We start from the raw sequence: 27,695 nt of genomic DNA, 5'->3' as shown, positions 1-27,695 counted from the left end.
TTGTTCCCATAGAAAAACTAAAATCCCTAAATATATTGAAAGCATTTTCACTTTCCCATTTTCTTCCTCTTTTTTTCAGTCTTTGACATTACAGGGTCACTCAGGGTCATCTGCAGGATTTTGTTTCCCCTGTTAGTGATTTCTGCTGAAATTGATACAGCTACTTCAGATAGCTGTTAGCAGAGTTGGTAATTCTAACCTCATGTCATTCACATATTTCCTTTCCCCCAAGGATCTGGGGAGCTATGGAGACATACAGTAATTTAGCACCATCCCCACATGCATGAGATTTAGAACTGAATGTTGCATCTGAATGTCAACATGGCAGCAGTTTGATACCTGAGTGCCTTAATACGTCATCAGAGTTCCGAAGCAAAAGTGATGTTCCCCACACTGAAGTCTACACCCAGACTGCTCTCGGCAGTTATAGAGTCTTGGGGGTGGGCAGTAGGTGGGACAAATAAAATAACAAGAGTAACAGTTGATCTTTGGTGGGCCCTTAAAAATTTCCAGGTACTTTTCTCTGTACTTATGCGTTAACATATTTAATTCTTAAACTACCTCATAAGATTACCTTACAAGGTCAGCTGCCTTTATTGTCTCTACTGATTGCATTCTTTACCTCCTAGGTGAAGGTCCCACGGCTAGCGTGTGGTAAAGCCAGGGTACCAGCCTGCTCAACCTGGCTCCAGTCTGTGCCCCTTCAGTGCTCCTCTCTCTGCAGAACGGTGAAAAGCCAGTGCTGATTTTAGACCCACTAAGGTTCCAGCCCTTTCAGTCACTCACATCCAGTCTCCAGTATCTGTGAACCTAAAATTCCGTTTGGATAAATTCCTGTCAGGAGGCTAACTATAGCATCTTGGAGTGAACTTGTACAGACTGTCTGCATTTTCCTTTCTAGGGTTTCTCAGGTTTTCCCAGCTTCTCTTTGATCCTATATGCCTCGAATCCCATGTATATAAATTCCATACATAAAATGGGGAACTCTATACTTTGAGCCAGTTCTTACAAAAACTTTGTGATCCTAAATTTTCCATAATATGGACCTTCTACTTTTCTTTTGCCTTTCTCCAACCCAGCAGGATCCTAAGGCTTTGGTGGCTCTTGAGCCATCCACTGTGGGCCCTCCACTGTCTCCTCTTCTGGAGTGTCTTGGGGTTTTTACTCTTGTCACTGTGGCACGTTTTCCCCTTGTTTCACTATTTTTCCTAGCTGGAAAATCCCCCTCAAGCTTTTCCAAACCAAAGCTGTCTCTGGAGTTTTTTCGAAGCATGTGCCCTTTGGGCTCAGTGAGGAGGAAGATCTGCCAGCCATCTTGGTTTTCACTAAACTCTTGCCTCTCTGTCTGGCTTTGCGTTCCCTAGACCTTGAACGCCTTCCTTAGTTCTAAAGACAGTAGAAACACCTTTGACCCGTCCGAGTTCTTTGCCCCTCTGGGGTCTGACTTCTTTTCATGTGAACCATCGGTTAGTAAAATCTCACTCTGCCGTGCCACTCTCCCCCATTCTCTTGGGAGGCCTCTGCACCAGAAATCTGACGCCATCTTGTTTTTCTCCCCCACTGCTCTTGCCTTCACTGAGGAGGTACTACCTGTTTTTAAGTGGAGTTTGTTACTTCGTAAGTTTCTAGTGTTTTCCCCAAAGCCTGAACAACACCACCCTTCTCCTGAAATATGATTTTCTGAAAGCCTTCTCACCCTGGGATTATGGTTGTATATCCGTGTCTGTGCAAACTTGATTCTGAGAGCCATTGTGTTTCCAGCTAAGCATTTTTTCCTTTGTTTTATTTTTTTTCCTTCACTTCTGTGATAATTTTTTTTAACGATCGCTCCCCTCCCCTGCCCCCGACCCCCACTTCAGCTCAAGATGAGGATAGGTATTTGTTCATCTTTATTTGGTCACTGCTGAAAGCCGGAATAGTCCAGTGGAACATGCAGTCTGGATCTCTGTGGTTCACATACGTAATAAACTTTTTCGTTGCTTCCACACACAGCTGGGAAGCAAGAGAAGGGAGAACCCTTGTCGATAGCCGTTGGCCTCAGGGCACCGAGGGTGAGGCAGTACGGTTGCTTGTCTTCTGCTGCGGCTTGAGGCTGGCTTCTCAGCTTCTGGGCTTCTCCCACCTGTGGCCTTATTTCTCTACCACAGGAAGAGAATCGACTTGATCAGGTAAGGGCACTTCAGTGGTCTCTATCCCAGTGGGCCTAGTGATTGTGCCCAGTTAGAAGGGTAAGCCCATAGATAACGGGTGGTATTTTTCTTTCCTGACCTAACTTGTCCTGAGTGGTAAGGCTGGGGCCGCTCCTGCCTGGAAGGGCCCACCCACCTCTCCCTCTTCTCTTTCCCCACGTGCTCAGTTGACTTTGAGGCAACTGCCCTATGTGGACGCCTGGTAGAGTGGTTGATGTTCTTTCTCTCTCAGCTCTTATTGGCTCGGTGTTCCTGTGCTGCCTGGGGTACCCCCGGCCAGCCTTCTTTATTACAGGTGGTAAGACCCAAGATACGGGTCTAGTATCTTACTAGTTTCCCCTACATGCTGGTACTTACTTCGGTCTGAAGTTGAGGGGTACCCCTAATCTAGGGAGAAGGAGCCCTCCTTGGGATCTAGCCTGTGGAGTGCTGCAGCAGGAAGGAGGGTCACAGGCCTAGCTGATGACCAAGTGTTGATGTGTTTGGCGTTTCTAGTTCAGTCCTGTGCATGTTTCTCTGGAGAACCCAAAGGTGTGTTTGCTGAGGCCACTGGCTAAATTTGGTGTTCATCTTTAATGGCACTCGTTTGCAGAAATAACGCTGACTGCCCACCAGGGCCAGTCCCACCAAGTAAAAAAGCCTCAACACCATGAAGTTCTGCTTTGTTTGTTATAACCATTCCCTGGCCCTGTTTGGGATTTCTGTCCATGCTAATCCGAATTCTGATTGCCAGATCTTATCCCGTTTTAGGGTTCTTGTTATTTTTGTATGATTCTTTAGCTGTAAGAAGTCAGCTGCGCTTGTGCTTTATGCTTCCTCAGTGAGCCTGCTTTATAAATCTGATTTCCCCCGATGTGGTTACTTTGGCTTGCCAGATAATACAAGTTATGGGTGGTGACTCAGGTCTGAAAATAGCCGGAATCTGAGATTTCTACAGCGGTCCGGTTCAGAGAGATGGAAAGTAGACTGGTGGTTGCTTAGGTATGTGAGACGGGAGAGGATTGCTTTTCGGGGGGTGGGGAACAAGGCTCCAGTTTGTAATGTCCCGAGACCTGATTTACAATCATGTGGATATACTTAATGCTACTCAGCTGTTCACTTGGAAGTGGTTAAGGTGGTAAATTTTGTTGTGTGTTTTTTGCCACAATAAAAAAATGCACTTAAAAAAATAGCTAGAATCCCAAATCCCTAACTCTGCCAAGCTACGGTGACACTCCCACTCCCGGTGTCACCAAGGACAGTCCTGCCGAGACCCACGTTTTATTCCTTTTGCAGCCTCTCAGGCCCCATCTGTCCTTGTCCTTCCTTTGGTTGCCTCGGCTGGGCCCCCTGCGGCCTGCAGGCATTTCCTTGCCTCTGCCCGAGGGTGGCTTGAGCTTCCCGGTCTGTGTTCCTTTTTCTCCAGGGCCTGAATGTGGATTTGGTCCCTTTGGGTCTTACTACTCCAACAGGGCAGGGGGGATGCAAATTTAATAAAGGGACTCATCCTCACTGAGCATTCGAGCTCATCCCACGCGAGCCTTCTGAGCCTACTTTCCCGCCTGGCAGCTGCTGCTTGCCCTCAGGGCCGGCGTCATTCCTGGCTGGCTGTGAAGGACTGGACCCTTGAGGAAGACCGATCCAACAGAAGCAGCCAAAGGAGAGGGGCAGGGAGGGGCAGAGGAGTCCGGTGGGAGTACCTGTGCTTACCTTCTGCGGGACTTAGAGTAGGCGTTCTCATTGTGTCCTGGAAAGACAGCACTTTGCTTAGGCGCCCCTATTAGTGCCCTCCTCCCTGAGAATAGCGTGTAACCCCCACCATTTGGTGGTGAAGAGGGAGCATCCACATGGCTAACACTTCACTGATGAGTCTACTGAAGCCTGTGAGGCCAGATGACCTATGGTCACACTGCTGGTTAGTGTCAAATTAAGAATTGGAACTTCGGACTTACCTGCAAGTCCAGTGTTCTACCCACCAAACCATATGATCTTAACGCACGTATATGTTACACATTGACTAGATGGATAAGATAAACTTATGCTACGTACATGGTATTCCATAGGGGCCATCGTGGAAGCAAATCACATTCTGTCCCATTACTCTGGCGTTTCTGTGTGCAGAGTCGGAGAACAGGGAGAATGCGTCCACACTGTGAGAAAATGTCACTAAAGTCAGGTGTGTTTTAAAACAGTCTTATGAGTCGAGGGCCAAGAGAGAAGAGCTGCTGGGAGGAAACAGGGAGGTGCAGGAGGCAGACACGGAGGTAAGAGAGCAGTGCTTGACTTTGAACACAGGAGGGATCCTAATTACAGGGAGGTGGGCCCTCTAGTCTCAGGAAGCCTCCGTGAAATGATGTTCTTGGCAAGGGAACGAATGTGTCATGCACTAATTAAAAATAAGGGAAATAAGGAAACTCATATTTAGTTAGCCTCAGCAGTGCTGTGGGCACTTTGATAAGTACTTTCACATTTATTATCTTAATTATCACAGCAAAGTGTTGTAGACATTATTATTCATATTTTTGACAGATCAGTCTGAGATTGGACATGATCACATAGCAAGGGGCAGAGCCAGGGCCTCCACCCAGCCGTGTCATTCCATAGGTCATTTTTGTGGGAGGACGTGGCTGAAGGGGAGCTGGGAATGTGCACCTGTGTCATCCTTTATCGCCTTAACGACATACGTAACTCTCCTCCTCAGAAGCAGACCCGGCATCGTTTCCTCCGTAGCTCTTGTTGCCCTTCTTTGGACCTAATTTCATAGTCCCTGTGGCACTTCTCCAGTTAAAGAAAAGTCACACACGGCTTCTTTTGTCTTTTATCTTCTCTCCGCTAGGAGTCATTAGACCAGGTCCTGCAAAAAGCAGTTGTCCTGGGGACCGAGTAAAAACAGTTCTCTTCCCTGTATCTCACTAAAACAGAGAGCCCAAATCATTAGCTGCTGAACTTTGTGAGGGGAGGGGTCAGGGAACCTGGGACTTCTGGGGTGTGGGGCTTCCAGAAGGGTAGGCAGGAATAAGGGGCTAGGAGAGAAGAGGGGAGAAGGAACTGAGGAGCTGACATTCTCGGGACCGCAAGTAAGGAAAGTGGTCAAGGGGACAGGGTGGCCTCCCCAGGAGATCCTGGATGAGTAGCTGAAAGGATCATAGTCAAGGGGCTCTCTTAGTGCCCAGCAGTCATACTGGATTGGAGTCTTTTCTAGCCAACTGGTAGCAGGGAAGTGGAGAGGAAGGCATCGAAAGTGACATAAATTCTGCCACTGTCTGTAAGACTTTCTGTAATAAAGTTTGACCTGGTTCCGGAAAGGAGAAGCATAGACCCCGGCTGACATAAGTTTGGTTGGCAAATCCTGCCCGGAACCAGAACTGCCTTTGACCAACTTAAAAAGTTGACCGCAGTGCCCTTGGGGGGGGGGGGGGGGGGGGAATTATCCTGTAAATTGTTGAGGTAAATGATTATCAGTAGCGTATTGAGGAAATGCTACCTGCTACTTGAGCACCAGGTAAAGGGGTATTTGAATACTGGCCAGGCTGTTACTAAGATGTTACACAATGGCAGCCAGTGGCCAAAGGCTGATGAACTATTTGAGGAGCCTTGTTTTGAGGTCATTCCAGTTTTCAGAAGTGCATGGTGCTCTAGTGACTAGGTGCTGTGCCTAAGTATCTCGGCAGGCCTTTGGGTGAATAGAAGTCTGGAATGTGTTCTGAGGCTGGCTGGGCATTCTGATGTGGAGGGGTTTGGCCACAAGAGATTTAGACCCAGGAGTTAGAGGTGCGCGCTTGCACCACTGTGAGTGAAATTCCCCTCTCGGCTTTGGCCACCTACAACTTCCGGTTACTGAAGTTGGCCTAGGAAGTCGAGGGAGCCTGTGTTCGCTTTTGGGAGTGAGAAGCACATCTCGGAGACGTGACCTGGCAGTTGGGCCTTCTGGGGTGTTATCAGCCTGGGCGGATGAAGAAGTGTGAGAAGTAGAGCAGCCAGAGGCCTTAGCGGCCGCTTTAGAATTCAGGGAGCCAGGTGGATCCTTCTTCAGAGGCTTTCTGAGCGCCAACTGCTCAGGTGAGAGGGTTAACACCTTACAAGGTGGGGTTTTACTGTGATCGGTTACCGCTGAGGTGGCCCAGGGCCCATGTGGAGGGACTCTAATGAGGAAAAGCAGCTCTGGTATCTGGAAGAGTGGGGTACTCGTAAATGTGGGATATGTGAGGGGCCCATTTGGGACCATGAGCCTGCCCTGGGCATCCAGAATGGTATCTTCCAAGCCCCTCGTATCTTCTTTTCCAGCGCTGATGGTGATGGTAAAGCAGAATAGAATGGGATTGGCATTCCACAGTCTTAATCGATGAGTTCTAAGTGCCTGCTATAGCTAAGTTATTCTAAGACAGATAGCTAAGGAAGGGAAGTCAACTGGTGAGTATCTCAGTCTTCCTATACCCCATTAGTGTATTTTACACTGGAATTTCCAGAAGGTATAATAGAGTAGTGAGGAGGTAGATGCCGCTTCTGTTGTGTGCCCAGAGTCCCTGGCCTTGAACAGAACAAATAATCTCTTAGCCCTGTTACTTGGCGGCATAAAGGCACCAGGGACCTAAACGGCCTTTTCGTTTATGTTTTGTGCGCCAAAGCCTGTAGAAAAAGGTTAAGCAGAGCTCTCTCTTCCCTTGGAGTTGTACCACTGCCAAATTAATATCTGATTGAGTTGATTTCTGGTACTTCCTGATAATTTGTGAGGAAGAGGAGTTCCTAACCAAGCTAGAGACAGGTTTCATGTTCTCTCTCCGTGAACAGAGGCATCCATTATGTCCAGGGGGAACAGTATGATAGAATTGTATGGCGTTGGCCCTGGAAATCAAGGTCTTACGAGAACACATTAGTGGATTGCTGCCTAAAGGGATAATTTCCGAATCCTTTATAGAACACCTCTCTGGGTAGACAGTTATTTCCTGTGATGTTCATCTTTCATTTCTCCTGTATAAAACTTTGGAATTATTGTGGAGGAATGGGGGGGAGCGTTTTTCTTCAATAATAGTAATGGCTGATGACAAATTACTAACCACAAGTAAGTGTTCATCTTACCGTTTGTTCACATACTTCTAAACTTTAAGTGTTTAACATGGAATCTCAACTGCATTTTGGTCTCTGCGTCCTTTTAATGCTTTAAAAAGTGTTATTAAGGACCCCAAAGAGCTTTCTGTTTATGTGGGTTATATGCATTGACATTTAGCATAAATAGAAATTGAAACCAAAATTTTACAAAAATATGTAACTAATTTATTTAAAAATAAGGATAAACCCATTTTGTGTTAACACAAATGACATTTTTATGAAAAACAGCTATTTTCCAAAAAACATTTAGTAGGAAGAATGGCAGTGTTTACATTTTCACAAATGTCCTTAAATGTATGAGGCTTAAACAAAAGACATCTTCTATGTTCAGTCTCTGAGTTTGTTGTTTTGGTTGAAGTAGATGAAGACATCTGGCCTCACACAGATGATATAGTTGGAAAAGGGATTTTTTTTTTTTTAATTTTTTTTTTCAACGTTTATTTATTTTTGGGACAGAGAGAGACAGAGCATGAACGAGGGAGGGGCAGAGAGAGAGGGAGACACAGAATCGGAAGCAGGCTCCAGGCTCCGAGCCATCAGCCCAGAGCCCGACGCGGAGCTCGAACTCACGGACCGCGAGATCATGACCTGGCTGAAGTCGGACGCTTAACCGACTGCGCCACCCAGGCGCCCCAGGGATTTTTTTTTTTTTTGTAGCCTTTTCAGTTAACTGTGAGTTCATTTGTGATACAGCAGTAAAACTTGACAAGTGGTAAGCTCGTAAAAGTTAGCTGCAGTGTGAATCTGAAACCGAATCCGTGAACTTTTTGTATTTTAGTGTAGCAAAACCCATTGGTCTCTCTTGTACTTTGAACAGATCTTTTACCCGTGATGATTTTATTAACTCACACGTTGGTCATTTGGAAAATACTGTTTCACCGAGTTATGTGGATCTTGCAAATGTTCACACGTTTCATTGTATGTAATAAAAAAAATCATGTTTATAAAGGATCACCGTCAGTCTCACCGGAAAAACCTTCAAATATTGGAAAGCTGTAGAGCTCATGGGGGCAGGTGCCACTTTCCTGAAGTCCCAGTTTTCACCTGAAAGTTTGAGTTTGACCATTGGCAACACATACCGTCAGGTATTTCCTGTTCAGTGAAGTGTCTGCCCAGCACCCAGGTCTGCATCACCAGTTTGTCATTCTTTCAAGTGAAAAATGGTGTTGTGTCGAGAAAGGGGCTAGTTGGGCTTGCAACTCAGTTGTGCAAGTGCTTTTCCTCGAGGCAGCTGTTGCACTGTGCTAAGCAAGCTGGTATACTTCCCATTTTAAACGTGGAATATGAAAAATAGAGAATTTAGAAATATATTTGTATATATTTAATGCAGGTGTAATAAAGCTAATAATATATTTAAGTATAATCAATGGGTCTAGATTTAATAAAATAGTTTTTACTGCTTTTTCAAAGGTATTCTTAAGTGAAAAAAAAATTCATAACTCTTGGTGCATGGAGGTGAAGAATGCAATTGACTACTGGCACTGTTTGGTGTCTCTGCCTTAGGATTTCATAGGAGGTGCCTAAGGAATCCACAGTTTTACCAGCGAGTGCTTTTGATCCTCAGTGCAAATCTCAACACAGTGAAAAAAGCAAACAGTGTCTTAGTGTTATTCTGAAAATCATTTTGATCTTGTTTTGTACGGGTTTTGGAACCCCCAAGAGTCTTCAGATCATGGTTTAAGTTAAGAACTGTTCGAAGACAGTAACTGGAAAGAACAGAAATTACTTTTTCTAAGAGTTTGGACAAATTGTTCAGGATCTCCTCACAAGTTAGGTTTTTTGCTTTTTGTTTTTGCCAGGGACTTGTGGCTGTTGGACTTATTTCAGCCTGTCAATGTCTAATTTGTAGGGATGGAATACCTTTCAGGGAGAGTAGCCAGGAAGGGCCCACTAGGCCCTGATGTCTCAAACCGGACAACTGCCCACTTTTATATTACCTGCCTGACCCTTGAAGGTGTTTGACTTCATGCCCCTTGCTAGAGGACAGTTTTGTTTAAGATGAACCAGGCCAGATGTTAGGCACTTAGCACGTTGTATGGGGAGTCTCACACCTGGTGTGAGTAAGGAAGCCATGTGAAGGACGTGTGTGGTTAAGCAGAATGTAGAGCATACTCTGAAAATTTCTGTGGGTGGGAGGAAGGGGAGCACGGATAGGGAAAAAAGAAAAAAGAAGGAAAGAGGTGGATACCACAGCACATCCAGCTTATTCTGAGCTAGGAAATTAGGGAAAAGAGGAGTCTTTAGAGAAAGGGATTTCTTTCTCATTCTATGGCCAATATTTATTCTGAGCATTTTCCCCAACGCAAGAAATGGTCTGAATAAAACCTGAAACCTTTTAATAGGCCATCCATCTGGATTATTTATTCTTCAACCGACATTTGGCTGTGTCCTGTGAGACTAGCATAATGCTATATGCTAGTCACTTGGTGAGCAAAATGGACCCGGTTCCTGCCTTCATGGAGCTCCTGTCTACATGGACATTAATCAACAGATGATAATTACAAATTGTGAGAAGCATGTTGGGAGCAAGGATCTAAATCAGAGGGTGCGGAGCTCATGTGATTAGGAACTATTTCACTTGGGAGCATTACCAGGGAAATTAAGAGTATCCGGTGATCCAGAGAGGTGGGTAGTACAGACCCATTTTACAGACAGGTAGCTGGTGCTCAGGTAGATTAGGAAATGGTCTGAGGCCACACTGGTAGTGATAGGAATAGGATTTGAGCAGCGACCTGTGGGCCCACCCTGTGTTTAACTACCGTGTAATACTGCCGAGCCCCAGCCTGTGTTGGGGAGAGTTAGAAGTCAAGTAGTGTTTTGGGTTTTTTTTGTTTTTTTTTTTTATAGTTTACAGAGAATGTTTTCATGTTAAGGATGAGACCTTGGTCAGGCATTTGTGAAGAACCACATTTATCCTCTGGATTAGTGCTTCACAAGGTTTACTGCATGTTAGGGTCTCTGGGGGTAGGTAAGACTCCCTGGGGATCTTGCTAAAATGCAGTTTCTGACTAAGTAGGTCTGGGGTTGGGCCTGAGATTCTGCATTTCTGGTCAGCTCCCAGGTGAGGCTGACAATGCTGGTCTGTGGATCCCTTTTTGAAATCGGGTTTCTAGAGCCATTTTTCCTTTTCCACATACCCTTACTACATGTGGATCCCAGTCACTTCAAGCTTTGGAGAGGGAGAACTGAGGCGAGTGCAGATTGTTGGTGGCTATGTGAAACGCGTTGTCAGTTAGGGTTGCTTGTTAACCGGCAGCAGAGAAGGGCTCTGGCTCATATAAGGTAAGAAGGGATTACAGAATTGAAGTCCAGGTGGAGGGGCCCGGTGGCTCTAGAGGGTCACGAGGGTGGAAGCTACTTGAACATCTGTTCCGGGCACCGTCAGCGGGCCATGTGGAAGACCTCCACTCATTACTCCTCAGAGCGCTAGGAGAGAAAGTCTTGGGCGAGCTCAGGTCTGCTCCTTGCCCGTGACTACTGAATAGCGATGGGGAATCCCTGGGGACCGGGCTTTCACACTGGAAGGATGCAGCACCCGGCTTTAGTGCCACTTAGGAGGGAGAGGCGGCAACGGTGCAGTCTGGAAAGGGAGCGGCAGCTGGGAGGTGATGAAGTTACCACTGTTGCCCGCAAGTTCCTGGAGCTGCTCCCAGTTAGCGGTGTAAACCCTGCGCGTTCAGCAGGCGGGCAGATTGAGGAAAGAGAAAAGATGTTGAGCCCTGGCTCGTGCGTCGTCTTGTTTCATTTTCGTAACAACCCTAAGAGATAGAAATATAAGTGTACATGTCATTTCTCTTTCACATTTGAGGAAATTGAGTCTGAGGCTTAGATAACTTGCTTAAAGTCCGACAGTAGAAAAGCTGCAAAGTGTGTATTTTGCAATAGAACACAAGTTGGCAGAAACTGCTGCTTCTTGGGGTAAGAGGTGGCTTTACGTGGGCCGAGCATTGTAAGGATTGGTGGAAGTTGGGGAGGATGCGTGTGGACGCAGGGAGCTGAGGTGCTTGGTGATTCGAGACCTCGGAGGTAGAATGCCCGCAGGAACAAATTGCTGTGTTGATGGTAGGTTTTTATGGGTTTTGATGTATGTAGAGGAAGAGTGGAATCTTTTTGCCTTTTAGAATATTTTCTGGTGATCAGGCCTTCAGGTTTAGACCGAAGCTCTTTCATGCTCTCAGCCCCCTGAGGCCACATGGTATCAAGGCTTGTCTACTGGGTGATTCCTTGACAGGGTTTATGTTGATTTAGGGACATTGTCGAGATTGTAGTTGCGGTGGGAAGGGAAGTGGCGTGGCCAAGTGGACGGAGTCTTGTGTGCACTTAATGTGTGGCACCCCAGACTATTCCACTCCGTGGCACGCGGACAGGCAGGCTTTGTCTTGGTTGTGCAGGAATGAGCCTTGTTCTCTCACTGGCCAGGCACTGAGGAGAGGTTCCTGCGACCCGTTGGCCAGGGCAGAAGCTATGCTTCAAATATAAAGTCTTTCATGACTAAATTTTATCTTATTTCCAGATGGAGCATTCTTTTCCATCCCTGCCCACTTCCCTTTGATTTTGAGCCTTAAAATTTTATTCGGAGAAGTATTCTTTCCTATCATACACAAAACTGTAATTTGGTAGTGCTAAGAAAGGCGTAAAGCTCTTCTTGAGGCCACAAAGCTCACAATAGATACAGGCTAAATTTAAACTCTGGTTGGTCTACCATGTAACCTGTGCTCACTCTCCTTCACCACCGCTCCCACCAGGGTGGGTGGGTGGGTGGGTGGGTGTGTGTGTGTGTGTGTGTGTGTGTGTGTGTGTGTGTGTGTATGTATGCGTGCGTTGCGAGAGAGAGAGCAAGAGGGAATGGGAGTGGGAGTGTGTGTGGGTTTGTGTGAGGGACTTTTCGTGGGAGGCGAAGACTGTATATACCATTTATGGATTTATTTCCTTTGGAAGTTGAAGCAAAGAGGGAACTGTTGGGAAGGAAAGGAAAAATTAAGATCTTTCTATGAAATATAATCTCTTGAGTAAAAGAATGTAAATGAGATATGCAACTTTTATTCTTAAGTGAGCAAAAGTGAAATGGCTCAGGTTTTTACAGAGTGGAAAGGGCTTGGATCCGTGTGAAATCAGCATGTCCCATTCAGCATCCCAAAAGAATAAATAAATGTCTATTGTGTGTATTGTAGGTGGGGCCTGAAGAGATCAGTAGAGGGGGCCATGTTACTGAAAGCATTCCGTGTCCTTCTCTTGTTAGTTGCCAGAGCTAGTAGTTTCCTAGGCTGCAGCTTCCTGTGGCTGTGACAGTGTGCCACAAACGGGGTGGCTTAAACGACAGAAATTTATTCTATTGTGGAAGCCAGAAGTCTGAAATCAAGGTGTCAGCAGGGTCGTACTCCCTCTGAAAGCTCTAGGGAAGAATCTCTTGTGTCTTCTAGCTTCTGGTGATTGCCAGCCGTCTTTGGCATTGCTTGGCTTGTGGACACATCTCTCTAATCTCTGTCCCCATCTCCACACTACTTTCTAGCCCTGTGTGCATGTGTCTGTCTGAATTTCCCTTTCCTTTCTATTATAAAGACACCAGTCATTGGACTCAGGGCCCACCGTGATCCATTGTGACCTCATCTCAAGTAATTACGTCTGCAAAAGGCCATATTTCCAAATAAGGTCACGCCCTGAGTTTGCAAGTGGACAAGGATTTTGAGAGACAGTATTCAGCCTAGTACACTTTCTCCTGCAAAGCTCTGGCTGTCCCAAGCTGACATTGATGAGTTCATGCTGGAATGAATGTCGGCACTTGGTGCTGCAATTAGAAGATGGGGATTTAGCTGTTGAGTTTTGATTGGGTTGCAGTGGAAGGGAGATTCTGACAGTGTGGGCTTCTGAGGCAGAAGATGTGTTGAGTGCAGTGAAGACTTGAAGTGAATCTTTACATGATTGTCGGAACCCACGTCGGAAGACAGCGTTCCCTGTTCCAGAAACTGAACAGCGTTTCCAGGAGGAGTGCTGAGGCCAGATTCACTTCCTACTAGAAATGCAGCTGCACAGCAGCCCACTTAGGCACTGATGTCCTCGTGGAACTTGGTGGTTCAACCCCCACTGGGGTCTTTACCATACTTCACCTCCTGTCTGTGCACAGACCCCATCCTTCTTTCACTCTTAGGAACTTTGGTGGTCTCCTGCCTTCCTGTTTTTCTTAAGATCGAGTTCTAGCTTTCTGGGAAGACCACTACTGCACAGGTGTCTTGCCACTGTGAAGGTTATGTTTTCTGAAGAATCAGTCCTAAAAAAAAAAAGTCCTTAGTATTTAAAGTGTTCCCGTGGCTTGCAAGACCCTGTTGATGCATGACTCCTGCTTTTGCCCTGTCTTCTCCTATGTGCTGAACTTCCACTTCTTCTTAAGGTTTGTCATCCTGAATATCTCTAGACACCAGCTGTTCCCTAGGCTGGGACCCTCTGCCCTCCTGCTCTTTGTGGCTAACTCAGTTTGTCCTTTGGATTTCCGTTTAGAAGGAGAGTCTCCTGGAGTCTTCCTGGTCATGCTGAGACTAGTTAGGAGGCCCCTTGTTCAGGCAGCTGTGTCTGCAGGTGTGAGCCTCTGTGATAGCCCTGGTCATGCAACACTGGACCTGTCCCCTTCCCCTCCTAGACTGTAAACCGCACGAATGCAGAAACCATGGCTATTCTGATCATCATAGGATCCTCTAGCGCTTAGCCCAGTGCCCGACAAATACCGGGGACAAGATAAATGTTTGTGGAGCGTATGCCTGTGCACATGCACGCTCTGAGCCTATGTCTAGAGGTTCAGCGTCCAGGAGGGCTGCGTCAGCACTCGTCTTCTAGGCCTGCTTCTGGGTGGCGGGGCAGTCATCTACACAGAAGATCCTAAACATGGAATGAGCCAGAACGTAATAGGGAACTGGGAACGTGAGGTTCTTCTTATAAAATACTTCCCAGTAATTAAGGGACCTAGAAGTTGCTTTGGATTTCACACTTACTAGTCTAGCGCATCATCATCTGAGCTCGTGCTCATCTTTGTTGAGTCTTCTCCAGACCTCCCGGACACAGTTGTCTACTCTGTAGACATGTGAGGAAGATTAATCACGTGGCTACTTCAACCCATTGCAGTTAGTGGTGGTTATTTTTGGGTGAGTGTGGAAGCATGGACATACCTTCTTGCCCATTCTTGTTTTTATCCTTCCCAGAAAGTGTGCGCTTGTCCCTTGGAGTGAAAAAACTGTAACCCACATGTTCTGACAGATCCGGTTCTAGATAGGAAGTTAGGTTGGTCTCTGCTGAAATAGATTTAACTGACAAATTAGAGTCAGCTACCCGAAAGTAGGATTATTTATATTTAATGCTTTGTAGGAAGTCTTGCAGCCATAAAACTGTAGAAAGACCTGTAGTACTTTCTGTATTTCTATGTAGTTTGGGTAATTCTATTTTCTCAAAAACCAGAAAAGAGGTAATTTTTACTTGACTTTATGACAGAGTAATTATGGAGTTATTTTTAAATGACTAGATTTCCTGAGCCAGCAGTCTGAATTTCAGAGAACACATTCGAGATGAAAAAACAAAAAAGGGCGTCCAGAGAGCAACGGTAGCGATGCGCCGTGAGCGGGCCCCGCTGGGACAGGGGACGGACGAGCCAGAGGTGTGCAGTGTGGGTGTGTGAGGTGTGCTGGTGGGAGAGGACGGAGCGCTCTGACTCAAGGCTCTCTGTTGCCTTGAGAAACGGGGGGCTCGGGAGCCTGTGCTGGAGGTGAGGGCGAGGTGGGCCGGAGGCCGTGGGTTGCCAGGTACTCCGGCAGCCTTCAAGGCTCAGTCGAAGTTGTTGACACGGAAACGTGGGTCACGATCTTCCCTGTCAACGCACAAAGGCCGAAGTTTGTATTGGGAGAGGTGACGGTCTCTTCCAGGTGGACAGCCACTTTGCCCTCTGACCGTCTCCGTCTGGCAAAACCCCAGTCCCGCGGACACTCGCCTGTTGGCCTTCACGCCGCGCCCGAGGGACGGGCCCCTCCCGTGTTCCCTCTGCTCGCTCCACACAGCCGTTTCAGACCGTCTTGTGCAACCCCAAGCCCTCCAGCCCCCCATCTGCCCTCCCCTCCTCTGCACATGACCTTGCTTCCTGCCGGCCGGGACCTGGCAGCTTCCCACCCTCTCCCACGTCTTGCTGCCTCCCTCTGCTACAGTGGGTGGCTGGCCTCCCCCTCTCAGGCTGCCTTTCTGGGTCTCCGTGGGCCTTTCCAGGATGTCTTTTCTCCCATATTTTGCCTGTCCCTTTGAGTGGAATTCTTCCCATTTCTGTTTCTTTCCTGAACTTTTCCTGGAAGCATCACTACAGACAGCCCCCAACTGTAGGGGACAGCTTGATGAGTGTTCACAGCCCTGACATAAACACACCTGTGTAAACCAGAGACCGGCCTAGGCAGCCGTGTGGCCGGGACCCCCGAGCCCCTGTGCTCCTTTCCACGTGGAGCTCCTCTGCCCTCTCTGTTCCTGACGGCATAGATTAACTTTGCCTGCGTTGAACTCTGTGTGAATGGAGACATGCAGGATGTCCTCTTAATGTTGGCGGGTACTCCACTTCTCCCCAGGTGACCTCATTCCAGCCCCTGCTTCGGTGTTCATAGTTCACAAATTTGTATCTGATCAAGTGCTGCCGCCTTCTCTGAGTGCCAGTTTCTTTCATTCAGCTACTGTCCCCAACATCTGCTTTTCGATATTTTACAAATGTCAAAAATCGGAGTCCTGTTCTTCGTCTCCAAACGTAGGTTTTCTTAGAGTTTCCTGTCTTAATGGCTCCACCTCCACCTGGTTGTTTACACAGAAAACGGAGCGGTCGTCCTGGGCATCTCTTCTTCCCTCACGCATTTGTTCCGTCCACCAAGCCGCCTGATTTTTCTATCCTAAGCATGTCTTAAAAACATCCACTTCGTTTTATCTCCACCGCTGCTTTGGTGCAGGTTACCATTCTTTGTAACCCAGCCTCCCAAGGTGACCTCTGACATGTTGGCCGCCCGGGTTCTCCTGTTCTCCTGCTTTCCTCTCACCTGTTGACTCTACTTTAGTCACAGTTGTCTATTTAAAAATGCAAGTGATGGGGGCGCCTGGGTGGCTCAGTCGGTTAAGCATCTGACTTGGGCTCGGGTCATGGTCTCACGGTTCATGGGTTCGAGCCCCGTGTTGGGCTCTGTGCTGACAGTTTGGAGCCTGGAGCCTGCTTGGGATTCCGTGTCTCCTTCTCTCTCTACCCCTCCCCTGCTCGCACTCTGTCTCACTCTCTCTCTCAAAAATAAATAAATGTAAAAAAAAAAAAAAAAGTTTTTTTAAACTGCAGGCGATGTTCCCACTTTAAAATATACAAAAACTAACTACCACTTCAGTGGCTTTCCGTTGCCCTTAGAGTAAAGATCAAGCCCCACGACTTCAGCGCCATCTCCCCTTTCTCACCATGCACAGTGACCCCTCTGGGCCCCTTTTCTCTCCTAGATGCCTTGCTCCCTCCCATGGTCTGTTGCGGATGCTGTGCCTTCAGGTTGAGTGTCTCCTGTAGATCTGAGCTCCAACTCTTGCTTCTTCAGGGCAGTCTTCCCCGACCCTCCTGACCAGGTCGGCCCCACTGCCCTTGGAGTCATGGGCTCCCCGAGCACCACCCAGGGCTGCTTCGTAGCACTTAGCATAGTTTGGGTTTTACGTTTCTTGTGGACATCTTTGATGATGTCTGTTTCCCCATGAGATGGTCATTTCCGCACAGGGAGAGACTAGGTGTGTTTGTGTTGAGGGCACACACGCTCAGTAAACATCTGTTGCTTGGTGACCTGTGGAAGACAGAGACAGAAGGAGTCTTAGATGTCCTCTAAATTCACTGGTTCTCTGCTGTTCTTGTTGGTTGGAGCTGGCATTTAAGAGGCAGGGAGGGGAAGACAGCAAACAAGGAAATGCATCCCTACATACACAGACTAACTGGGGCGGTTGTCCATGAGGGAAAGTGAGAGCGGAATGATGTGTTGCAGGGTAGGAGGCGAATCAGTCTAAATTGGTTAATGGAGCCGCCCTCTGAGAAGGCCCCGCCGACGCTCTCACTGCTGAGAAGATGCCAGCTCGCGGGGGATCAGGGAGACGCGTGGGCAGGGGAGTGTTTGAGGTGCTGAGGGGGATCAGGCTTGGTGAGTTTGAAGACTGGAAAGGGGACGAGTGAGGTGGTGTGTGGTGTGCAAGAGGATGTGGTGGTGAGACCGGGTGTCCCCCGTGTGTGTGCCCCGGTGAAAGGAGCATGCATTTTAAAGAGCAGTGGGAGGGTTAAGGTCGAAGCAGGGGCGTGGCACGATCTTATTTACCTTTTTAAAAGGTTGGGTTGACGCCTTGTGGAGGCGCAAGAGCGAAGCCGAGAGGTGGCGGATTGAGCAGCTAGGGGCTTCATCTGAGCCGGGCCCGGGTGGTTGTCGTGGCTGCGGAGACAGGCTGGGCAGGTAGACAGAAGTCATGGAGAGAGGCAGGTTTGGCGAAGAGGAAGTCAGGCGGGCTCCCTGCGTGGATGCTTCTTGGACGGAAGAGTCAGGAGGGAGCAGGCTGAGGGCTTGGGTTTGGGGACACTTTCTGTGATGTAGTCCTGGGCTGGAGGTAAGACTTGGGAGTTGACATCAAGATGGTATCTTAGGCCGTGTGACTGGGTGAGATTACTTGGAGAGGGGTTATAGATCTGGAAAAGAAGGGGGGCCCCCGTTGGAGCCCCGAGGCACCCCAACATTTAGAAGTCCAGCAGAAGAGGAGTGTCCAGCAAAGGAAACACGGAGTGGCTCATGAGGGAGCAGGGTGGCTGACAAGGAGGGGACATTAGTGCAGGCCACGGACAGGAGGTATGTCGTGGTCCCGTCTGGTGGACGAGGACAGTGCCCGTTGAAGGTCACAACAGCCTGGATAAGAGTGTTTTTCAGTGAGGGTAGAGACAGACGCCTGACGGAGAGAATGTGACGCACGAAGCTCTCGGGGAGTTTTGCGGTGCAGGAGAGCAGGTACTTGGGCGGATAGGTGGGGCGGGGCTGTGGGATCCAAAGAAGTCTGTTTGAGGAAGGAGGGTGCAGAGAACATGTTTGTATGGGACGGACCAGCAAGTGGGACAGAACTGTTGATGACACGGAGAGTCATTGCAGGATTTGATTTTGAGGAGGCCTCGGAAGTGCTGACGGGGCACACGTGGCAGGACTGGCCCGTGAGGAGCAGGAAGGAGGAGGAAGGAGGCAGAGCGCACAGGTGTAGATGCGGCCTGTGGGAGAGTGAGGACGCTGTCGTCACGTTGTTCCTGTTTTCTCAATACGTTACCTTGGCAGGTTACCAGCCCCGAGAGAGGGAGGTGGAGGGGATCCAGGAGATTCGAGGAGAAAGGAGGACACTGGGGACGTTGCTGTCGTGACTGCAAAGCGGCAACTGAAAATCCTGGAAAGCGTATACCGAAGGCTTTCAGAAGAATTTGTGGAGGCCTGGTGCCCACCCGAGGTTTGTCATCGTGAATTCAGGAAAGCCTGGCGTCATTCGGCTGCTTTGGGTGCCCGTATGGATAGGTGGAGAATTGGATTTAAGTAAGGTCGGGGTGTTATTAAAATGGTGTGACAGGGAGAAGGTGACAAGAGAGTTAACGGTGAGCGAGGAAGAGGCGTTCTCCCGATGGACGGAAGTGGAGTGAGCGGGTGACAGGAGAAGAGGAAAGGTTATTGCTTGTGAGTCTGCGGGCGAAAGGCTGCTGGAGTCGGAGCCGGCAGGGGACGAAGCACCAGGCAGCCAGAGGGTGGCTTGCTGTTGAACAGACTTTGGAGACGGTGCAGTTACTGGTGATGACAGAAACGAGGTACGGCCTCGGAACCGTGATGGAGGAGGAGGGTGGCCGGTGAGGGGGTGGGGCTGCAGAGTCTGCGCCAGGAAAGGAAGTGGGAGAAAAAGGCAGACAGGGTCTCGTTAGCGGGACAGAAAACGATTAAAAGCAGACTGGAGGTCCCGTGGGAACAAAGGAAAGGTTCCGTCAGATTAGCAGAGTCAGAAAGCTGGAAGGGCAGGGTGTTGTGGTCACATGATAGGGTTTCACTGAAGACACGTCAGCCTCTGTCACCGCATTTGTGTCCTAGGTCCCCGTCCGTGTAGTGATGTGCCCGAGTTTGCCTGGCTCCGTGATGCCTGTGCAGGCAAAGTTTCTTTAGCTCTGTGATTCAGAGTGCTGGTTGCCGGTGTGTATCTTTCTCCTGAATCTCTTTCCACCTTCACTACAGGGATCTCCTGGGCAGAGGCTTACCGCTTTTCTTTTCTGTTATGGAAAATTTCAGATAAACTCAAAAGTAGAGGAAGTAACAAAATGTACTTCTGTGTACCCTTCATCCAGGTTCAAAACCTATCGTCCTACGTCGCTATTCTTGCTTTATGTACTCCTTTGCGTCTTTGTTCGCATGAGAAGCCGGTTTATCCACTGAGTTAGGTTCTGCGGGCGACTCCAGGTTCACGTGAGTATCGGCATCTTACCGAGCAGTTGCGCAGCCTGCATTTCAGAAAGGAAGAAAGTACGTCCTACAGATGTGTGTCCTTGAGTCTCCAAAGCATGCTCTTTTACATCATGGCTGACTGAGAGCATACAAAATGTCTTTTTGTGATAGGCCAGTACACCTGCATCATCCTGATTATCTTCAAAGGAAATAGATGCAAAATCACGTTAGGTGACTTACTCGCCTGGTGTTCTAAGACTAAGTGGAAACACACTTCTAAATCCCTTTCTTTCCTTTGGTGGGACTTTGTTCGCACAGCATCTGCCCTGCATCTTCTATCCCCAGTCTTTTGAAAGGCATTACTGTCCTGTCCCTACATCAAACCTTCTTCTCCCTCAGCAGCCCCCACCTCTCGTCTGTCGTCGGTGCCAGCAAGACATGGTCCCTGGTCTCCCTGGGTGTGGTCTTGTGTCCAATGGCATGCCCTTCCGCAAGCCTGTTTCTTCACAGGTCTGGCTGGGAGGATTCAGTGGCTCTGCAGTGGTTTTCTCTTCTCTGTCAGTGGTGCCAGGCCTGGGACGGGTGCCTTTGTACTGTCCATCTCCGTCAGAATCGCGCCGCGAAGCATTTCGCAGCATCTGGCTTCACGCCTGTGCGCTAAGCCTGATGTCGAGGCGTTTGGCTTCTTATTCCTGTAGGAGTGTAACTGGATTTTTCTCCCCTGCTGAATCAGGGTGATTAGTCTTGATCTTAGGTCTAGATTATACTGAGTGTGATCCAGCTTTCTGGAACATCGGTCACGGTTTCCCGACCTCCCCCTCCGTGGTTGGCATTCTTCTGATACCTCCGTCGTCCCAGCACAGCGGGCCCCCGTGGGAGGCCGTCTCTCCACGTGTTGTACTCCTCAGCATCTCCGTTCTCCAGCACCTGCCCTGTGAAGACAGGGTCCTTCTGCTCTGAGTTCCTGGTTTGCAACTGTAGGATCATTTAAACAAGAAATTCATGAAAAACTAGTGTACTTTTTTCCCAGGCAAAATCGTATTTTTTGGTTGACCGTGTAAAAGAGCAATATATGTAAAAAGTACGTGCAAAAGTGTGTTTAATCAGGTTTTCAAAATCCACATCCACGCCTCCTAGCACAGCATCCTGAGCACCTTCTAGGGTCGAGAGGCTCTCATGTGTACGTTCTGCATCAGACTCTGGCTCACGTTTTGGAGGGAAATCGGTGTCCTTGCTCTGTTCGGACTCTTGATGTTTGCACCCTGCAGGTGTGTGTGACCAGAGGGGCCCCTTCCCCAACGAGCGTGTCTGCCTGCAAGGAAAATGAAGGCCAGGGCGGGGGCCCAGTGTGTCTTCCACAGCTTCCAGACTGTGGTGGAGTTTTAGCGTTGCCTCTTGGTCTGGGATGGAGAGTGCTTGTCCTGAGCAGCCCTCAGAGGGGCCATAGCCCTGATCTCCTAGCTGTGAATCCCGCGCCTCCACCTCCAGGTGGCCCTTCCCGGGCCAGCACCCAGAGACTCTTTTTTAACCTCTGGCGTCTCAAGCATCGGGTGTTGGCTTGCTGATCCCTCATTTTTAGCGGTACTGAGAGGTCAGTGCTGATTTGGGTGTTGCTTGGTGTCACAATGTTTAGATGAGGCAAAGATTTCAGTGGATAGAGGGAGGGCCCTTTTTCACGGAAGGTGGGGGTTGGGGGCACATGGGCTAAATTTAAGCAGTTTTTCTCTCAGTTCTCAGCTGAACTCTAACTTCCTGTTTGAGCAGTTCTTGCCCACTGTAGGTTGAACCCCCAGACTGCTGGGGGCACTCCTGAGGTCTCATGTGGAGAGACTGAATGTTGCCCTGGGCAGTGTCAGGTGACCTCAGGGCAAGGCTCCTTCCTCCTGGGGTCGGAAAGGTGGTCCCGCAGTCCTGTCGGCTGTCCCCTTCAGCACTCTTACGGGACGGGACGTTGGATATGAGACGTGTCTTAAGTGAGAGAATCTTGGGAGCCTGTGATTTGGGATCTGTAGGATTTTTTTAGCCCGTATTTGCTATCTTGCTTTCTAGTCTCCTTCGTATGTACATATGCAGTGGGGCAGGTGGTGGTTAGGAAAGTTTATGGCGAGGAGGCTTTTTGTGTTGTTTGTCCTTCTGTTCATTGGTTCGTCACATGGAAGATTGGCTGGAGTTCTTCTTGCTTTATCTTTTTTTCTCTTTTTCCTGAAGAATGTAGCTAGCCCTGCCCCCGCCCCACATGGTAAGACTTGCAGGTATGTCTAAGCATTTCTGCCTGGAGAGAGGGGTGCCTGATTCCTCCTCGAGGGAAACTCTGGTGGAGTTCAGGCAGGAATTTCATGTGCCTGAGCTTTGGTGTGGAGATTCCGCCTTCTGAGCAGTTAGTTCTGACGGGCGTCCCGACCCTCACTACTTCTGTTTCCAAGTCAGGAGAGCCACACGGTGTCCAGGCCAGCCGGTGAGGGACAGAGGGCAGGGTGTGGCAGTGTGCCTTGTCTTCCTGCCCTGAAGCCACGGACGCCTCTCTCTCGGGGTACATGCGGTACTACGCACATTTTCTCACGCTCAGGGTTGGTTGGGGAAGTCAGCTATTCGGGGGAATCATATTTGTTTAGTTGTTTCTGGTTCTGGGATTGGTTTGTTGCTGCAGCAGGAGCAGGAAAAGAATGTCTTCTCTGCATTAACTGATTTTTTGTCATAAAAATTTTCAAATACACGGGTATAACATTGTACTTATCATTTATCCATCATCATGTATCCATTACCTAGATTCAACAGTTACAGTGATTTTGGCACATATGCCTTATCTGTCCTTTTTTTTTTTTTTTTTTTTTAACATTTTTATTTTTGAGAGACAGAGCGTGAGCAGGGGAGGGGCAGAGAGAGAGGGAGACACAGAATCTGAAGCAGGCTCCATGCTCTAAGCTGTCAGCACAGAGCCCGGCGCGGGGCTCGAACTCACGGACAGTGAGATCATGACCTGAGTCGAAGGTGGACGCTTAACCGACTCAGCCACCCAGACGCCCCAATTATCTGTCCTTTTTCACTGTCTTTTTTTGTTTGTTTGTTTGCTGAAGCATTTGAAGACTCCTCTCCGACATCATGTCACTACATTCCTGCAAGCTCCACTGTACATCTTTGAAAACACTGCCATTTGCACGACTATAGGGGCAGTAAGACACCTAACACAGTTGGCCGTGTTCCTTGTATAATCTGATACCCCATCCTTCATCATGTTTCCTTCGTTGTCTCCTTTCAGCAGCTGGTTCATTTGAATCAGATTCCAAAGAAGGTCCTCATATTACATTGCATTGTTAGGCCTTGTGTCTGTTTACGCCTGCGTCTCGAGCAGCTCCCCCCACCGCTCCCCATTTCCACGGCATGTACTTGTTGGAACAGTGGGCAGCCGTCCTGTGGACTGGCTCCTATTTTGGTATTTTTCTGCTTGCTTTCTGCCATTTCTTCTCGTACCTTTACATAAAAATGATGTTTAAAGTCTGGGTTACGTACCAGTTCAATCTTTCAGCAAGAATGTTTCGAAGTGATGCTGTGTGTTTCCTGTGTTTCCTGTCAGTCACATGCAGGGCTACACACAGGTCTGCTTGCTCCTCTTTGAGTGGTGCTAAGATTGATGAGTGGGTTTAGGTGATGACAGCCCGATCCACGCAATGTCGAGTTTCTGGTCATGCTCAGGTATTTCATTAGGGTTATGCATTTCCTAGCTGGGTTGTCACATGACCTCAAAAGATCGTTCACAGAGGGAAGATAGGATGGACGCACAGTTCTTTCCTTTTAATTGCCAGTTTTTAGGGTAAAAAGTTGGTGCCCTAGTTACTTCCAGTTTTGCTCAGTGCCTTGAATCTCTGTCTCTCTGCCTCTGTCTGTCCCTGTCTTTGTCTCTCTGCTCCCCGCCACCCCCATTCCCCACCCCTGAAATCAGTGTAAACTTGTGAACTTTTGTATATTTAATTTGTTTCAGTAGATTGCATTCATTATTCCTTTTTGGATGCTCAGTTGTCCCATTTTTGGCCAGTGGGAGTCTCTTCATAAATTGGCATTGCTGTTCCTTTGGCATGAGTCTCTTGCTTTCTGGCATAACAGGATGTCCCAGCCTCATTTTGTAAAATGCTCTGGCCTTGAAATCAGCTGTTCCTCCAGGGATCCCTGTGCCTTTTGGTGGAGAAGGGTGTTTTGCTGTTGATTGTCACTGCTTCTAGGTCTTTCTGGTGGATAAAGCTAGAAAAGACATGAATTCAAACTGGTAAATTTTATGTTGTACAATTTTTTCCTTAACTTTGGTTTTATGTTTGTATCTGGTTTATCTTAACATTGAATCTTGGTTCCTCACAACGATCGCAAAATTACTTACTTGCATGATCCTAATTTATACACCAGTGTAAACGACACACCAGTGTTGTTATAACTAACAAGCTACTGAAAGAAGTTTGATTTCTTTGCGGCTTCGTTTGTTGACAGAGCGTGTCCCTCTGAGTACAGCACACTAAGTGTGGATGTTACCGACTTGAAAAGTCATTCTTTTTGTTTTAAAATTTTAGGGATTGTTTTCCTTTTTTTGGACTTAGTTTATTTTTGGAATATATATAAACACGTTTCCAAAGCTGAAACGACATGATAAGGTACGTTTGGAAACGTTTGACTTCGTCTTTGTCTCCTTCGTCTCCACAGATAACTGCTTACCTTCGGTTTTGTGTCATCTTCCCTGTTAATTTGTGTACATGATGTAAACAAACACACATCCGCATTTGCATCCTGGCTTGGCACAAAAGTCAGCGTATTATATATACCCTTCTGTGTCTTGCTTTGTTCGTGAAACAGCATGACCGGGGTCTGCTCTCTCTCAGTGCATAGTGTTCTTCCTCGTTCCTCTTTTTGAACAGCCAAGCAGCATTTTATTGTGAGGATTAACTAGAGTTCGTTGGACCGGTGGGCTGTGCATAGGCCGTGGGTTGTCTGCAGTTTTGCTGCGTCAGGTACTGCCTCACTGAGTAACCTGGGACATCAGTCACTCCCTGCTTTTACCAATATATCTGGGGATGGAAGTATGTGTTACAGAACAGAGGGTAGATGCATATCGAATTTGTCCAGCCGTTGGCTATATTTTTGCTGAAATTAGTTCAACTTCAAAATCCTAACACTTCCACTTAAAAGCAGTCCAATTTATTTTGCCATTTTATTGTTAAAGACATCTCTTCTTTTGCCCGTCGCCCTGTCTTTGTATGGAGCATATTATTGAAAGTGTTCAGGAAGATCCGTTGATTTCATTTAATGAATTAATTGAAGTGTCAACTTACTGACTATAGATTACAGGGGGTGCAAAGATTGGTAAAACATGGTCCTACACCTCACAGGAGTTCAGAGTTCAGATAGAATATTTTGGGATCTGTTTTCTTTGTTTCCTGATCATTCTGTTTGTTGTATATTTTGTCCCATGTTGGTCATCAAAAGACTGGTAATAAGGCACTGGGAAATGCCAGTGCTGTACCAGAATGAGGCAAGATATGCCTGTTGGGGGACGAGAGGGTGTTGGGAAATATTCCATAGATGCGTATGCAGCACGTATGAATTGAACACCTCCCCTTCAGCAGAACGTAACAGTGAGCAGCACACACAGTTCCTCGCTCATGGCATTTACATCTTAGTACAGGAGATCTATCAAAAACCAAGGAACAGTGAGAAAATTACAAGTTATATGTGCTTTGAAGGAATCAAAAGAGAGTCTCAGCAAGGGGCCTTCTTTAGGTAAGGGAGGGGCAGCTGACACAGCAAGGCCCACACAAGGTCGGGCAGAAAGCATTTCAGGCCCTAGCTTGGGGTGTTGCGAACTGAAATAGCACAGCGAGGTGTGGGGGAGAGTTGGAGGTAAGGTCATGCAGGGCCTTGGGTGTTCACTTAAAGGTTTGGATTTTAATTACATCAGGAAACCAGTGAGGACAATTCAACAAGGGAATGGCATTCGATACCACTTTGTCATATATTTATTCTTCCTGTAGGCCAGAAGGCTACTCAAATCTGATGTTTTAGGTCTAAAGCAGCACTGTCCTTTCTGAAGTTCAAAGTGGAGATAGTTTTCCTTCTTGCTCCTTTATGCAAGACAGCTGCTTCTCACATTCAGGTCTTCTGAGGATTTCTTTTCTTTTTCAATAATATTCCCTTGACGATGTTTAGATAATTACAATAAGTGGTTGTAAGTGGATTATATATACTTGGGCTATGAACAGGAGCATGATATCTACAAATTCTCTTCTTCAGACCTGCAAATCTAAGAGATACATCTCTCTGGAAGATAAGAGAGCTTCTTCCTCGAGATCAAAAAAGGTCTGTATTACTGTGTCACATTTATATGAAATTAATTATGGAACCAATAGCATTTGCTGGAAAAGAGGCATTTTCAATATATTTGCTTATGTTTTCGTTACAGGAGACTGGAGTGATACCCATGTAGGGAATCCCCAGAAGGAAGGATTGGCACACGTGGAACCCAAGGAGCTTGCTTCCTGGGAAGGCTTCTGTCTGATGTGTAGGAGGCAGAACGTCATACTGACTCTTCAAGGGGAGGCTACAGGGGATCGAGATCAACACGCAGTATCTCACCCTCCACCACAGGGGACACTGTGCAGTCCTTTTTCTAGAAGTGGGAAGTACGAGATTGTTCTACAAGAAGAAGATTCCGGGGGCTTAAAAACGCAGAGGTTTGCACCTTGGGAGCCCCTTGGGATGTTGACAACTCAGGATCTGAAGGAAAGTTCTGTGTTCATGAGTTACAGAATTCATGTGGGAGTAAATGTCACTTTATGATCAGTAATAATACTGAGTGAGGAGCACTATGCAGGAAGAAACCTTCCATAGAAAGACGGGCAGGGAGAAGCTTAGGCCAACCATAGCCCTACCGAATAGAGCAAGCCTGAGATAGACTGCCAGGATGGCCAAATAAGAGACTCTATGAAATAGCAATCCTTCAACTATAGTAGTCGTAAGGAAATTTCCTCATCTAAATCACGATACCAAATAGGAAAAATGATCTACAAGTGCCCCATGTGTAGGGAATTTTTCTCTGAGAGAGCAGATCTTTTTATGCATCAGAAAATCCACACTGCTGAGAAGCCCCATAAATGTGATAAGTGTGATAAGGGTTTCTTTCATATATCAGAACTTCATATTCATTGGAGAGACCACACAGGAGAGAAGGTCTATAAATGTGATGATTGCGGTAAGGATTTTAGTACTACAACAAAACTTAACAGACATAAGAAAATCCACACAGTGGAGAAGCCCTATAAATGCTATGAGTGTGGCAAAGCCTTCAATTGGAGCTCACATCTTCAAATTCACATGAGAGTTCATACAGGTGAGAAGCCCTATGTCTGTAGTGAGTGTGGAAGGGGCTTTAGTAATAGTTCAAATCTTTGCATGCATCAGAGAGTCCACACGGGCGAGAAACCCTTTAAATGTGAAGAGTGTGGGAAGGCCTTCAGGCATACTTCTAGCCTCTGCATGCATCAGAGAGTTCACACAGGAGAGAAACCCTATAAATGTTATGAGTGCGGGAAGGCCTTCAGCCAGAGTTCGAGCCTCTGCATCCATCAGAGGGTGCACACTGGGGAGAAACCCTATAGATGTTGTGGGTGTGGGAAGGCCTTCAGCCAGAGCTCAAGCCTCTGCATCCACCAGAGAGTGCACACTGGGGAGAAACCTTTTAAATGTGATGAGTGTGGGAAAGCCTTTAGTCAGAGCACCAGCCTCTGCATTCACCAGAGAGTACACACAAAGGAGAGAAACCATCTCAAAATATCAGTTATATAGAGTGTTTTGCTAACAGTTAAAATTCTTAAAACCCATAAGTGCCACTAGGAAGGAAACCCTGTAAATACCTACATTGACCCAAGAAATTTTTACAGCAAGCCCCAGCAGGACATTCTTTTTGAAGAGGCATATGTGAGGTTGGTTTTTCTGG

General features: G+C 47.5%; 1 protein-coding gene across 1 annotated transcript in view; it reads left to right on the top strand.

Moving 5' to 3' along the window:
* The window catches only part of LOC125149327 (5E5 antigen-like), a 64,579-nt gene extending 37,258 nt beyond the window's left edge, over positions 1-27,321 (top strand). Inside the window, exons 5-7 of the mRNA XM_047828205.1 lie at positions 18,590-18,755; positions 25,994-26,059; positions 26,163-27,321. Coding sequence (XP_047684161.1) covers positions 18,590-18,755; positions 25,994-26,059; positions 26,163-26,186 — 256 coding nt within the window. The 3' untranslated portion in view covers positions 26,187-27,321. The remainder of the gene's footprint in view (positions 1-18,589; positions 18,756-25,993; positions 26,060-26,162) is intronic.
* The last annotated feature ends 374 nt before the right edge of the window (positions 27,322-27,695 follow it).

This window comes from Prionailurus viverrinus, chromosome D3 (genome assembly GCF_022837055.1).
Source record: "Prionailurus viverrinus isolate Anna chromosome D3, UM_Priviv_1.0, whole genome shotgun sequence".
Lineage (NCBI taxonomy): Eukaryota > Metazoa > Chordata > Mammalia > Carnivora > Felidae > Prionailurus > Prionailurus viverrinus.
The sequence above is the reverse complement of the archived record's forward strand: the minus strand, read 5'-3'. Positions and strand labels throughout refer to the sequence as shown.